This window comes from Onychostoma macrolepis, chromosome 14, assembly GCF_012432095.1.
Source record: "Onychostoma macrolepis isolate SWU-2019 chromosome 14, ASM1243209v1, whole genome shotgun sequence".
In the NCBI taxonomy this organism is placed as follows: Eukaryota; Metazoa; Chordata; class Actinopteri; order Cypriniformes; family Cyprinidae; genus Onychostoma; species Onychostoma macrolepis.
In genome coordinates, this window is record NC_081168.1 from 23,791,295 (window position 1) to 23,805,477 (window position 14,183).

The 14,183-nt window shown below is 40.6% G+C and overlaps 2 protein-coding genes across 9 annotated transcripts in view; both read right to left on the bottom strand.

Moving 5' to 3' along the window:
- Positions 1 to 14,183, bottom strand: part of LOC131553664 (protocadherin gamma-A11-like) — a 165,336-nt gene that overhangs the window by 120,363 nt on the left and 30,790 nt on the right. For 2 of the 8 annotated variants that reach the window (XM_058798493.1, XM_058798500.1), the window contains exon 1: positions 543 to 3,069. The exons of the other annotated variants lie outside the window; for them this stretch is intronic. In XM_058798493.1, coding sequence (XP_058654476.1) covers positions 543 to 2,951 — 2,409 coding nt within the window. In that variant the 5' untranslated portion in view covers positions 2,952 to 3,069. Of the gene's footprint in view, positions 1 to 542; positions 3,070 to 14,183 lie in introns of those variants that run through there. 8 annotated transcript variants of the gene reach the window in all.
- On the bottom strand, positions 5,532 to 6,917 carry LOC131553681 (protocadherin beta-15-like). Its single transcript, XM_058798514.1, has one exon. It carries the CDS (start codon positions 6,592 to 6,594, stop codon positions 5,650 to 5,652), a length of 945 nt encoding a protein of 314 aa, XP_058654497.1. The 5' UTR covers positions 6,595 to 6,917; the 3' UTR covers positions 5,532 to 5,649.

The following is a 14,183-nucleotide window of genomic DNA, read 5'->3' on the forward strand; positions in this document are numbered from 1 at the left end:
GAAAAAAAGATTTTATGGGGAAAAAAACAACAACAACAAAACAAAACCTTTAAATTGATATAGTATGATAATGATCAATTAAAATAAATAACCCTTCACTCTGATCATGATGTTAAAATCTTAAAATGTAACATTTCTAACCTTTAACAAAATGCAACTCTGCTGTCCTGGCATAAATGTGCACTGCTGTGATTTCAAATTTTTCTAATAACCAAAATGATATAATTAATTACTGAAACGATTGTTAATTACAAATTGCGAATCTGAATACCATATTAATTGGAAAGAATATTTTCCAAGAAACAGTTCTTCAGGAAAAGTCCGAAGTTTTTGTTTTTTCCCCCCTTATTTCCTTACAAAAGTTCAAATAAACAAGAAAAAAAGTTTGGGTAGACTAAAAGCACAAGAGTAAAATTCTGAAAAGAAAAAAAAAAAACCTAATGTGCTATTCACAATACGGATGACTCAAAAAACAAAGACATTTAAGCAAAGACGCCCAAAGAACCATATCAAACCATTAAGGACAAAGTGAAAACGCCTACCTCTGAAAAAGGAATGCTCACACCATCAAGCCCTTCAAGATCATCCACAGCGGACTGAGTCTTTTTCAGAGTCAGGTCAGCAGTCAGCGTGCCCTCATTATAAGATCTGATGAACTTGAAGTCACTAGTGCGCGAGCCCGTGGTCAAGTATGCGTCATAATTGTAAGTGCTGCGGAGAGTTCCCGCGCCCTCCACCTCTGCGTAATTTGGAGGCAGATACGCGCTGGGAATGGCTACAGCTCCATCAAACAACAGTCTGGGCTTTCTCCTGCGACAAAACCTCACGGCCAGGATGATGATGATGAAGGTCAAGAAGAAAGTGGAAACGGACACCAGCGCGATGATCAAATAAAACGTCAGTTTAGAGCTGCTCTCGTCGCGAGACATGTCTTTCAGTTCTGGAACTTCAGCCAAGTTATCTGATATAAGTAAATACAATGCGCACGTGGCTGAGAGAGAGGGCTGTCCGTTATCTCTCACGGACACAATGAGGTTCTGTTTCATGCTGTCAGATTCAGAAATGTCCCGCTGCGTCCTGATCTCTCCGCTGTGGACACCGATAGTGAAAAGTCCCGGATCTGTCGCTTTAATAATGTGATACGAGAGCCACGCGTTCTGGCCAGAATCCGCGTCCACGGCGATCACCTTGGAGACCAGGGAGCGCGCCTGCGCAGCTTTGGGTACCATCTCGGTCATGAAGGAGTTTCCTTCCGGAGAGGGGTATAATATCTGAGGGGAGTTGTCATTCTCATCCGTTATGAAGACACTCACGGTCACGTTACTACTCAGAGGAGGAGAACCGTTGTCTCTGGCTAACACCAGCACTTTGAAACTTTTCAACTGTTCGTAATCAAACGACCTCACGGCATGAATGACCCCGGTGTCTCCGTTAACGGATAGAAAGGAGGACACTGGTGCGCCATTGACATCAGAGGACAACAGAGAATAAACTACAGTACCATTCTGTCTCCAGTCCGGGTCTGTAGCTGATACTGAACAAATAGAGGAGCCCGGTTTGTTATTTTCTTGCACATGAGCTCTGTAACTCTGCTCCTGAAATACAGGTGGATTATCATTCACGTCAGCTACAGTCAGGTGAATATTCTTAGTGGAAGATAAAGGCGGAGAGCCCTCATCAGTAGCAGTAATTGTAATATTATAATCAGAGAGCAGCTCGCGGTCTAATTCACCTGTGGTCACCAGAGAATAGTAATTTTTGATTGAAGGTACGAGTTTAAATGGGACGTTTTGCTGAATGGAGCAGCGCACCTGTCCGTTATTCTCAGAGTCTCTGTCCTGCACATTAATGATGCCAACCTCTGTACCGGGTAACGCGTTCTCAGGAACGGGGCTATTTAAAGATTTAATCACTATAATGGGGGCATTGTCATTGACATCTGCAATTTCTATGATTACTTTAGTGTCCGAAGAAAGACCAGAGCCATCCTTTCCCTCAATAAGCATTTCATACCTTAATGCCATCTCAAAATCAATGGGGCCTTTAACTTTAATCTCCCCATTGTTTGGATCTAGAGAAAATAGTAAGTTGGCATTTTTCGAAATTCGACTAAACTCGTATGTGACTTCTCCATTTTGTCCCTCGTCAGCATCAGTAGCGCTCACTGTCACCACTACAGTATCTACAGGAGAATTTTCAGGCAGACTGACTTTATAGACGGCCTGACTAAAGACTGGAGCATTATCATTAGCATCCAGCACAGTGACGTGTATGGCTACAGTACCTGATCTCGGTGGAGTCCCGCCGTCTACCGCAGTGAGAATTAATGTTAGCTCTTTCTGCTTCTCGCGATCCAACTCTCTTTCTAACACTAACTCGATATTTTTGCCACCGTCTGACTTTGTGCTTACAGATAAAAGAAAATGATTATTCCTTTCAATAGAATAGCTTTGCACTCCATTCTGTCCTATGTCCGCATCATGAGCCTCATTCACGCGGAACCGAGCGCCTTTCACAGCATTCTCACTTATCTCAAGCTTTATTGTGTCTTTGGGAAAGGTCGGTGTGTTATCATTGATATCCTGAATTTGTATTGTCACACGGTGTATCTCCAATGGGTGTTCTAGAACTAATTCGAAATTAAGAGCACAGGAAAGCCCCTCACTACAAATCTCCTCTCTGTCGATTCTCTCTGCTACGATCAGTTCTCCAGTATTCAGATTAATGTCACTGTATCGTTTTCTGTTACCTTCAGTATCAATGCGAGCCTTACGAGATGACAGTCTGTTCACATCGAGTCCTAGATCCTTTGCTATATTTCCAATCACAGATCCGCGTTTCATCTCCTCCGGTAAAGAATAGCTCACATCTCCATAAGCGGTGTGCGCCATCAGCACGAAGAACAAAAAGGCAAACATCTGATGATTAAGCCAGAAGCTTTGAAAATCCATTTGTAAATATGCTTTAGACACAAGATGCAATACAAAACGTAAATCTGAATACTACATCTACAATAATACACAAAAGACTCGAAAAAACGTAAGCGTCGACGATTTTCCATAAAAACGAACTAGAAGCACTGCTAATGACATCACCGACAGGGTGGAGACAGGAAAATTGTTTTTGTCAATGATATTACAGGTGAACAGCGACTCTAAGTGTTTAAACAAGAAACTGCATATTTAGCTCTCTAGAACGAATAAGTTATGGTAGTATGACTGAACAGCAACGATCACGGTAATGACTTTAAAACATTAAGAGTCTTTGGTTGTTAACATTCTATTTTGAAGGATTAAGAAACTATTTTTAGGGTACTCCTAAAACCAATTGCTTCATACAGAGTTACAGGATATGAGAAGTGGAAACGCGATTCACACATTACTTGATCAGCACCATGGACAGCAACATTAAAAATTCCACCCGCAAGTGCACACCACACAAGTGTTTCAAAATGTTCTGTAATTGATGTCTATAGGTAAACGAAGCTACTAAAGAAATAATTTCACATTAAGGACACAACGATGAAACAGATGTGAAAACACTTGCTTTGTCTTAAATATCAATAATTACAGATTTCCTCACTGATTTACTGAAGAAGCAGGATAAACACAGAAATTAAACGGACACTCAAATTAACATGCAAAGTTTAAATAAGTTCTATGATAGAAAGGTTTTGTAAACTCACTAAATGATCTGCAAATGGCGTTAATCCGTTTGAAAACAATGCATTACTCATAAATGAAAAGTTTTTACCAAAAAGGTTTACAACATTGTACATACATATCCCCTTTACAAAGAAACATGAGTCTAACCTCTATGAACGCAGTTCATAGACACGCTAAAAAAAAAAAAGTAAATAACGAGAAAATCGCAAGAACAGTAGAAAATCGATAGTACTAACATAAAAAAAAAATCATAAATTTCGCGTTTAATCACATCAGATTTAATGAGATGATAAAACACAACTATTTACAAATGCATTTCGCATCAATGACTCATTAAAAATACAGAGTATAAAACAACTTAACTACTTGAAAGCATAACCAAATTTGCAAAAAAAAAAAAGTGTGTGTGTGTGGTGTCTTCTAGGACAGTTTACACTCAACTTGACTTGCGATACGTGATATTTTAAGAGCCTGCTGCAAATCAAAGCGGTAAACTTTGAACACAAATACACATTAAATATGGAAGCCCACCATTAAATAAACAAGTGAAACTTTGTTAGCCCTACCTGAAACGGATCGGTCATTTCCGCATCGAGTCCTTCAAGATCATCCACAGCGGACTTCTTCAGAGTCAGGTCAGCAGTCAGCGTGCCCTCATTATAAGATCTGACGAACTTGAAGTCACTAGTGCGCGAGCCCGTGGTCAGATATGCGTCATAATTGTAAGTGCTGCGGAGAGTTCCCGCGCCCTCCACCTCTGCGTAATTTGGAGGCAGATACGCGCTGGAATGGCTACAGCTCCATCAAACAACAGTCTGGGCTTTCTCCTGCGACAAAACCTCACGGCCAGGATGATGATGATGAAGGTCAGGAAGAAAGTGGAAACGGACACCAGCGCGATGATCAAATAAAACGTCAGTTTGGAGCTGCTCGTCTCGAGACATGTCTTTCAGTTCTGGAACTTCAGCCAAGTTATCTGATATAAGTAAATACAATGCGCACGTGGCTGAGAGAGAGGCTGTCCGTTATCTCTCACGGACACAATGAGGTTCTGTTTCATGCTGTCAGATTCAGAAATGTCCCGCTGCGTCCTGATCTCTCCGCTGTGGACACCGATAGTGAAAAGTCCCGGATCTGTCGCTTTAATAATGTGATACGAGAGCCACGCGTTCTGCCCAGAATCCGCGTCCACGGCGATCACCTTGGAGACCAGGGAGCGCCTGCGCAGCTTTGGGTACCATCTCGGTCATGAAGGAGTTTCCTTCCGGAGAGGGGTATAATATCTGAGGGGAGTTGTCATTCTCATCCGTTATGAAGACACTCACGCTCACGTTACTGCTCAGAGGAGGAGAACCGTTGTCTCTGGCTAACACCAGCACTTTGAAACTTTTCAACTGTTCGTAATCAAACGACCTCACGGCATGAATGACCCCGGTGTCTCCGTTAATGGATAGAAAGGAGGACACCGGTGCGCCATTGACATCAGAGGACAACAGAGAATAAACTACAGTGCCATTCTGTCTCCAGTCCGGGTCTGTAGCTGATACTGAACAAATAGAGGAGCCCGGTTTGTTATTTTCTTGCACATGAGCTCTGTAACTCTGCTCCTGAAATACAGGTGGATTATCATTCACGTCAGCTACAGTCAGGTGAATATTCTTAGTGGAAGATAAAGGCGGAGAGCCCTCATCAGTAGCAGTAATTGTAATATTATAATCAGAGAGCAGCTCGCGGTCTAATTCACCTGTGGTCACCAGAGAATAGTAATTTTTGATTGAAGGTACGAGTTTAAATGGGACGTTTTGCTGAATGGAGCAGCGCACCTGTCCGTTATTCTCAGAGTCTCTGTCCTGCACATTAATGATGCCAACCTCTGTACCGGGTAACGCATTCTCGGGAACAGGGCTGTTAAGGGAATTAATCACTATTATAGGGGCGTTATCATTGACATCAACAACATCTATTAACACAGTGCATCGACCTGCTAGCCCTTGGCCATCTTTAGCTTGAATGGCAACTCAATTGAACTCTCTTCCTCATAATCAAAGAACCGTCTCAGTTTAATTTCACCAGACACTGCATCAAGCAAAAACATTTCCAGATGACTTTCAGATACATGACCAAACTCATATGTCACTTCTCCGTTTTGTCCCTCGTCAGCATCAGTAGCGCTCACTGTCACCACTACAGTATCTACAGGAGCATTTTCAGGCAGACTGACTTTATAGACGGCCTGACTAAAGACTGGAGCATTATCATTAGCATCCAGCACAGTGACGTGTATGGCTACAGTACCTGATCTCGGTGGAGTCCCGCCGTCTACCGCAGTGAGAATTAATGTTACTTCTTTCTGCTGCTCACGATCCAACTCTCTATCAATAACCAGCTCTTCATATTTTCCTCCATTTGCTCCCGTAAGGACACTCAGAATAAAATGCTCATTGTTTTGAAGTGTATATGATTGCACTGAATTCATACCAATATCCGCATCGTGAGCCTCATCTAATAAGTAACGAGATCCTTTGTCTGCTGATTCCTGTATTTCAAATTTTATTACACTTTGTTTGAACTGTGGTGAATTATCATTTATGTCTTCAACAGTGAGAATAAAGCGATGCAGCTCTAAAGGATTTTCCAGCACGAGCTCCTGTTTAATAACACATGAAGCTTTCTTCCCACAAATGTCCTCTCTGTCGATTCTCTCCGCTACGATCAGTTCTCCAGTATTCAGATTAATATCACAGTATTGTTTTCTGTTACCTTCCGTATGAATGCGAGCCTTACGAGATGACAGTCTGTTCACATCGAGTCCGAGATCCTTTGCTATATTTCCAATCACAGATCCGCGTTTCATCTCCTCCGGTAAAGAATAGCTCACGTCTCCATAAGCGGTGTGCGCCATCAGCACAAAGAACAAAAGACCAAACATCTCAGCAGTAACAAAGAACCTTTAAAATGCTTCAGAAATTAAGCCAAAATTTAAACCAGCAATACAGTAATTAACATACGACCCAAAATACAAACATGAAACCTTAAAAGGTAGATAGTATATCAGGAATCAGTCACTGTCGACGATTTTGTACGACGAGATGAGCTTGTAGCCCTGTGTATGACATCACGAATAGGGTGGAGAGCTCTGCACACGCATTGTTTTGCAGGTGAACAGCGACACTATGAGTCAAAAGACGAAACTGCGTAGACAGGATTAAAGTTTCGGCAACACAGTTAAAATTATGTACCAAACATAAGCCAGCAGCGACTTTCCCCGATTAGTAGAAGATAAGCACAACCACAATATTTACTAAATAAATAAATAGCCTAAATAAATAAATAAATAAAGGGGGTAAGCTAGAGATATAGGAGCTACATCATTTAAGAGTAAAACCCATATACCAAAAGTAACTGACAGTGCAGCACCATGGACAGCAACAGGAAAACCTGCACTGTTGACAGTTCTAATCAGACTACATGGGCGTTTGAATAGATGCTAATATGCGAAATTGCTTTTAAAAAGTTTACCATTAAGACGTCGATGAGAAAATCACTGAGCGAGCAACATAGAAATACCAGAAATTCGTCACATTCGAATACAAACCCCAGAATCCATATAAAGAGACATGCTGCTGTGACAAAAAGTAAAACTACTATAAAAGAACAATTAGACAAAGAGACACCAGATTTCTTTCTTTAAAATATCAAACAACTTTAAGCTTTCTGAATCTAATATATTTGCTAGAGACGATTATACATGTATATTTCTTTTTCATTTAATATGTATGTTCAGAACAAATATTTAAATACACAAACACTTTAATTCTACTTGAAAAGAAGCACTCATGTCCGCATCAAGCCCGTCAAAACCATACGACCACAAACATAACCTATTATAAGAGGATCCAAACAAAACAAACAAACAAAAACATGAACTGGTGTTTAAAAATAACGAATATAAAAGTCAAGAAACATTATACAGAAAAGAGGCAAAAAAAAGAAAGAAAAAGAAAAAGACTACGACGACATCGACATTACGTGGGATCACATTACTTGGGTTTATCTTGGACCACGTAATGTCTATGATAATTATCATTTTTGAAACCCTGTCTAATTAAAACACATTACAGTTTTTCTCAATCGCTTTTGTACATTTTTCGATATAGTCTTAACGTTCTTTAAACTGTAAGATCAACTGTCACAACTGTTTGCTGGAACATCAGAACTCTTTTGTATGTCTGAAAAATGTAACTCACCCAAACCATTTAATTCATTCATCAAAACCTAGTTATTGTGTCAGTGATTTGGCCAATGCTACCAAAAAAAAAACAACAAAAAAAGTAATGTGCCACGTTGGTCAAATTGTTTAAATGCATCACATCGAGCATTTTAGATACATATTTGGACAGTAGGTCAAAATGTATGGGGGAAAGTCAATAGTACACAAAAAGAAAATGAACATTTTTATTTACATAGTAAATTAATTTTTGTAGAAATTAGTTACATGTAAACTGAATATTCACCATTGCTTCATAATTTTACACAATATATTGTCTTGCCCCAACACCAACACCTCACATTCTTACATATCTTCCTATTGCGCTTCCATACGAAGCAACTGTGAATTTTCACAGGTTACATGTAACACATATAAATTTATTTATACAGAACTGCTGTAGCTGCTGCGGTTTAGGGTTGTGACGCTCCTCCTTGTTCAAAAATGGTTGTGATTGGCCTGGAAAAACTCTATTTAAATACTCCTGAACTTGGTTGATTGGCAAGGTTGTGATACCATTACAATGGCAAGTAGGGCTGCGAAGGGGTGGAAAAATTCTAGAAATTTCCGGAAACTTTCCAAAAGTTTCCGAAAATGTTAAATTTTTGCCAAAAGGTTTTTTTTTTTTAGTTCAAATCTGATGTGAACAAAAATATAATTGTTCAGACATCTGAACTTTTTGTTGTGAGAATACTAAAATTAAATTAAAAACAATAAAAACACCTCATTCGAGAATTGAGCCAAAGCAATTGCGAAAAACTGTAAGTGACCTTGTAAGTGATTACATTCTAGGAAAATTTGCCTGGACAAGACTACAATCTTTTCACCAAAAGAGCCTTTTGCGAATGAAAGCAATCTGTAAACCCATATTTATTTATTTGTTTGCTTGTCCTACCTGAAACGAATTGTTCACTTCCGCATCAAGTCCTTCAAGATCATCAACAGCGGATTGAGTCTTTTTCAGAGTCAGGTCAGCAGTCAGAGTGCCCTCATTATAAGATCTGACGAACTTGAAGTCACTAGTGCGCGAGCCCGTGGTCAGGTATGCGTCATAATTGTAAGTGCTGCGGAGAGTTCCCGCGCCCTCCACCTCTGCGTAATTTGGAGGCAGATACGCGCTGGGAATGGCTACAGCTCCATCAAACAACAGTCTGGGCTTTCTCCTGCGACAAAACCTCACGGCCAGGATGATGATGATGAAGGTCAGGAAGAAAGTGGAAACGGACACCAGCGCGATGATCAAATAAAACGTCAGTTTGGAGCTGTTCTCGTCTCGAGACATGTCTTTCAGTTCTGGAACTTCAGCCAAGTTATCTGATATAAGTAAATACAATGCGCACGTGGCTGAGAGAGGGCTGTCCGTTATCTCTCACGGACACAATGAGGTTCTGTTTCATGCTGTCAGATTCAGAAATGTCCCGCTGCGTCCTGATCTCTCCGCTGTGGACACCGATAGTGAAAAGTCCCGGATCAGTCGCTTTAATAATGTGATACGAGAGCCACGCGTTTTGGCCAGAATCCGTGTCCACGGCGATCACCTTGGAGACCAGGAGCGCGCCTGCGCAGATTTGGGTACCATCTCGGTCATGAAGGAGTTTCCTTCCGGAGAGGGGTATAATATCTGAGGGGAGTTGTCATTCTCATCCGTTATGAAGACACTCACGGTAACGTTACTGCTCAGAGGAGGAGAACCGTTGTCTCTGGCTAACACGAGCACTTTGAAACTTTTCAACTGTTCGTAATCAAACGACCTCACGGCATGAATGACCCCGGTGTCTCCGTTAATGGATAGAAAGGAGGACACCGGTGCGCCATTGACATCAGAGGACAACAGAGAATAAACTACAGTGCCATTCTGTCTCCAGTCCGGGTCTGTAGCTGATACTGAACAAATAGAGGAGCCCGGTTTGTTATTTTCTTGTACATGAGCTCTGTAACTCTGCTCCTGAAATACAGGTGGATTATCATTCACGTCAGCTACAGTCAGGTGAATATTCTTAGTGGAAGATAAAGGCGGAGAGCCCTCATCAGTAGCAGTAATTGTAATATTATAATCAGAGAGCAGCTCGCGGTCTAATTCACCTGTGGTCACCAGAGAATAGTAATTTTTGATTGAAGGTACGAGTTTAAACGGGACGTTTTGCTGAATGGAGCAGCGCACCTGTCCGTTATTCTCAGAGTCTCTGTCCTGCACATTAATGATGCCAACCTCTGTACCGGGTAACGCATTCTCAGGAATAGATATTCTAACAGATTTACTCATTATTTTAGGGGCATTATCATTGACGTCAATAACATCAATTAATACAGAACAATGACTGGCTAACCCTTGACCATCTTTGGCTTGAACTGGCAGTTCAATTGAACTCTCTTCCTCATAATCAATGAGACCTTTCAATTTAATTTCTCCAGACAACGAATCGAGAGAAAATGAGTCCATGAGGCGTTCTGATAAATGACCAAATTCATACATCACCTCTCCGTTTTGTCCCTCGTCAGCATCAGTAGCGCTCACTGTCACCACTACAGTATCTACAGGAGCATTTTCAGGCAGACTGACTTTATAGACGGCCTGACTAAAGACTGGAGCATTATCATTAGCATCCAGCACAGTGACGTGTATGGCTACAGTACCTGATCTCGGTGGAGTCCCGCCGTCTACCGCAGTGAGAATTAATGTTAGCTCTTTCTGCTGCTCGCGATCTAACTCTTTATTAAGAAGGAGTTCACCATATTTTCTTCCATTTGCACGAGTTAGTACATTAAGAATAAAATGCTCATTGTCTTGAAGTGTATATGATTGCACTGAATTCATACCAATATCCGCATCGTGAGCCTCATCTAATAAGTAACGAGATCCTTTGTCTGCTGATTCCTGTATTTCAAATTTTATTACACTTTGTTTGAACTGTGGTGAATTATCATTTATGTCCTCAACAGTGAGAATAAAGCGATGCAGCTCTAAAGGATTTTCCAGCACGAGCTCCTGTTTAATAACACATGAAGCTTTCTTTCCACAAATCTGCTCTCTGTCGATTCTCTCCGCTACGATCAGTTCTCCAGTATTCAGATTAATATCACTGAATCGTTGTCGGTTATCTCCATTATCAATACGTGCCTCTCGACTTGATAGTTTGTCCATACCGAGTCCGAGATCCTTTGCTATATTTCCAATCACAGATCCGCGTTTCATCTCCTCCGGGAAAGAATAGCTCACGTCTCCGTAAGCGGTGTGCGCCATCAGCACAACAAAGAAAAATCCAACCATTTCAGCAACAACACAGAAGGTTTAGATATCTACGCGGAAACGAAGACAAAAGTATCCACGTTATCCACGTGTATTTAGAGTTGAAACGACTGAATCTAATTCGTGGTCGATACAAGAGAATTATAGATGAGGCACCGCTCACCATCGACGACTTCCTACGGTGAGCTGAGATATCAGTCCTGTATATGACATCATGAACAGGGTGGAGAGACACAGTAATATGAAGGTCAGCGGTTACACTGGTGAACAGCGACACTAAGAGTTCGATTTTGAAACTGCAAAAACGTTCATAGGTCTGATATTGTCTAAACTTGGATTTAACATTTATCGTGCACATTAAATAACTTGGCCTGGCACAACCAAATATTTATGTAGAATGTGAAAAAACGACTCCAGTTTTCTAGGGCATATATTTAATAATAATAATAATAATAATAGTAATAATAATGATAATAATAATAAATAAATAAATAAAAATAAACACGACTATATATGCAGGCCTACATAGGGCATAAAAAGAAAAACCTCAACAGACAACGCCCTCTACAGCATCATAAATCCAATATAGAAATATGCCATGCTATAGTAAAATTTCTAATTCAGAGAAGTGACGATTTAAAAAAAAAATGAATTAAGAACATGAGAGGAAAGCAACAAACTTAAAGGGGGCATAACACACACAGTTTCACCCAATCTCATGTTAATCTTGAGTACCTATAGAGTAGTATTGCATCCTTCATATCTCCAAAAAGTCTTTAGTTTATCATATTTACAAAAGAAAGATACAGCTTTACGATTCTCTCCGAGAAAAGCCGAGCTCCTGGAGGCGCGCCGTGGGCGGAGCTAAAGAGTGACGAGCACTTGCACCGATCGCCAACAAAACAGAGACATGTGATGCCTTTTCACTTACCGTCTGCAGTTTTGAATCATAACCAGAATCTTTTATAGCTGGGACCGCTCCATCTTTCAGTATCAAACGATGTGCAAATCCAGCGTCAAACTGGGCCTTGTTTATAAAACGTTCGTCAACAAACACACTTGAGAAACTCCGTTTCTGCCCCGAATAAACAAACTGCATCCACTGTTTACGTAAGGCTGGGTTCTTCAGAAAGCTTAACAAGGTTATCTTTCCCTCACAACCAAAAACACACTTCTTTAGAGACATTATTGCCGAGCGAATCCCGTGCAGTGCAGCCGGATGAAGCGCGTTGATGGGCGCACTCTTGCTCTCGCTCTGGGGTGCGTTTCCCAAAAGCATCGTTAGCTAACTGTGGTCGTTAATTCCATTGAACTCTATTGTTAACGACGGAATTTGCGATCATAGTTGTTTTTGGGAAACGCACCCCTGGTCGATGCGTCCACGGGCGCGTTCTTCCGGGAGAAATGCCCATATAACGAGTTCCACCCTCGTTCACGTCATGAAGAGCCACGATCGAGAAAAAAAAACAAAAAACTGTCATTTTCTTTTTTTGTCTTGCAATAAAAAAAAATTTAAATTAAAAAAAAAAAAAACTCTCTGAGACCTGTACGAACCCGGAAGTAAGATTTTTATCACAGAAATATTCTGCCATACGTCCAAATTGTTTTAGAAACTTTGTCCATGCTTAGCATGAGAATCCAACTCTTTAAACAACTCTGAATGTATGAAACAGCATTGCCCCCTTAATATTTACGGACCTTTCCACATAACTTGTTTTCTAAGATCATTATTAATAGTAAACGTAAAACGTATTGCTTATTAAATTACGCAATTCGTAATTCCATATGTTCAATTTAATCGGATTGTTGTCTGTTGTCTTAAAGGGATCATATAATGGTACATGCACTTTTACAAGTTGATTGTACTGAAATGTGTGTTAGCAGTGCCTGTACCCAACCATCATAAAATGATAAAAATCCATCCAGTGTTTTTTTTTAATCTCCTTATTTGTTTTACCCTGTCTCAAATCAAGCCGTTCGACCGTGTGACGTCACACGGTCGGACGCCCCTCCCACGATGGTTGATTGACAGCAGTGTTTCAACACAGACCCGCCCTTGCTCGTGAGCGAGCTGTCAATCATAGTCCGCGCGTCATTGTTAATATACGCTGGAGCTGTCTATGAGCAGAATGGCGTCTAAGCGATTGTGGTGTTCTGTTCTCGGGTGCAATAATGAACACAGCAGTCATTTTGATGTTCCTAAGTCCGAACCGCTGAAGACACAGTGGCTGAGTTTCGCTTTTGAAGGGAATATTCCCCACGAGCAACGTCAATGTTTTCATGTTTGCGCGAATCATTTTTCACCAGACTGCTTTATAAATGAAGGTCAGTATAAAGCTGGTTTTGCTAAGAAGCTGCTCCTGAAAAAAGAATCGGTACCAACTATTCGTGTTCCTGCTGAACCTCCAGAAGAAGTGAGTGTAACGTTTAATTAACCTTTATATTAATCTTTATATTAATCTTTGCAAATCGCTAGCACGCTTCACGATGTATGTGGCTAATGTTTACATTCAGGGTACATGCATGTTTTCTATTCTGACGTTCTCAATATAATTAATAATCCCACGTTTATAATGAACAAAACCTTACGGTTGCACAGTATCCTCAGAGACTCCCGCTGCCATTCTTCAAAATATACCCTCAACTGTTGTCAAGGCAACACTCCACGTGTGTTGTGTCAAAAACGCCCCACAGAACAGAGGGGCGGGGCGAGCAAAGCTCACTAGCATTTAAAAACACACGCACTAAAACGGTGTGCTGAACAGAGAGCTGTTTTTGACCAGGTAAAATGAGTGTTTTCTTACAATACTAATGAGAATTTTTAATTAAAGTATATTACAAACTTTCAATTTAGACCCTAAAGAATCATATTAGCTTGTGCAAAAATGGCATTATGACCCCTTTAATCTCTTTTTACCAAAATTACACAAAAGAACAAGATCAATACATTCAGATTATTCTCCTGTAGTGTTCATTTGCTTAAAAGTATTGGCAAAAAAAAACG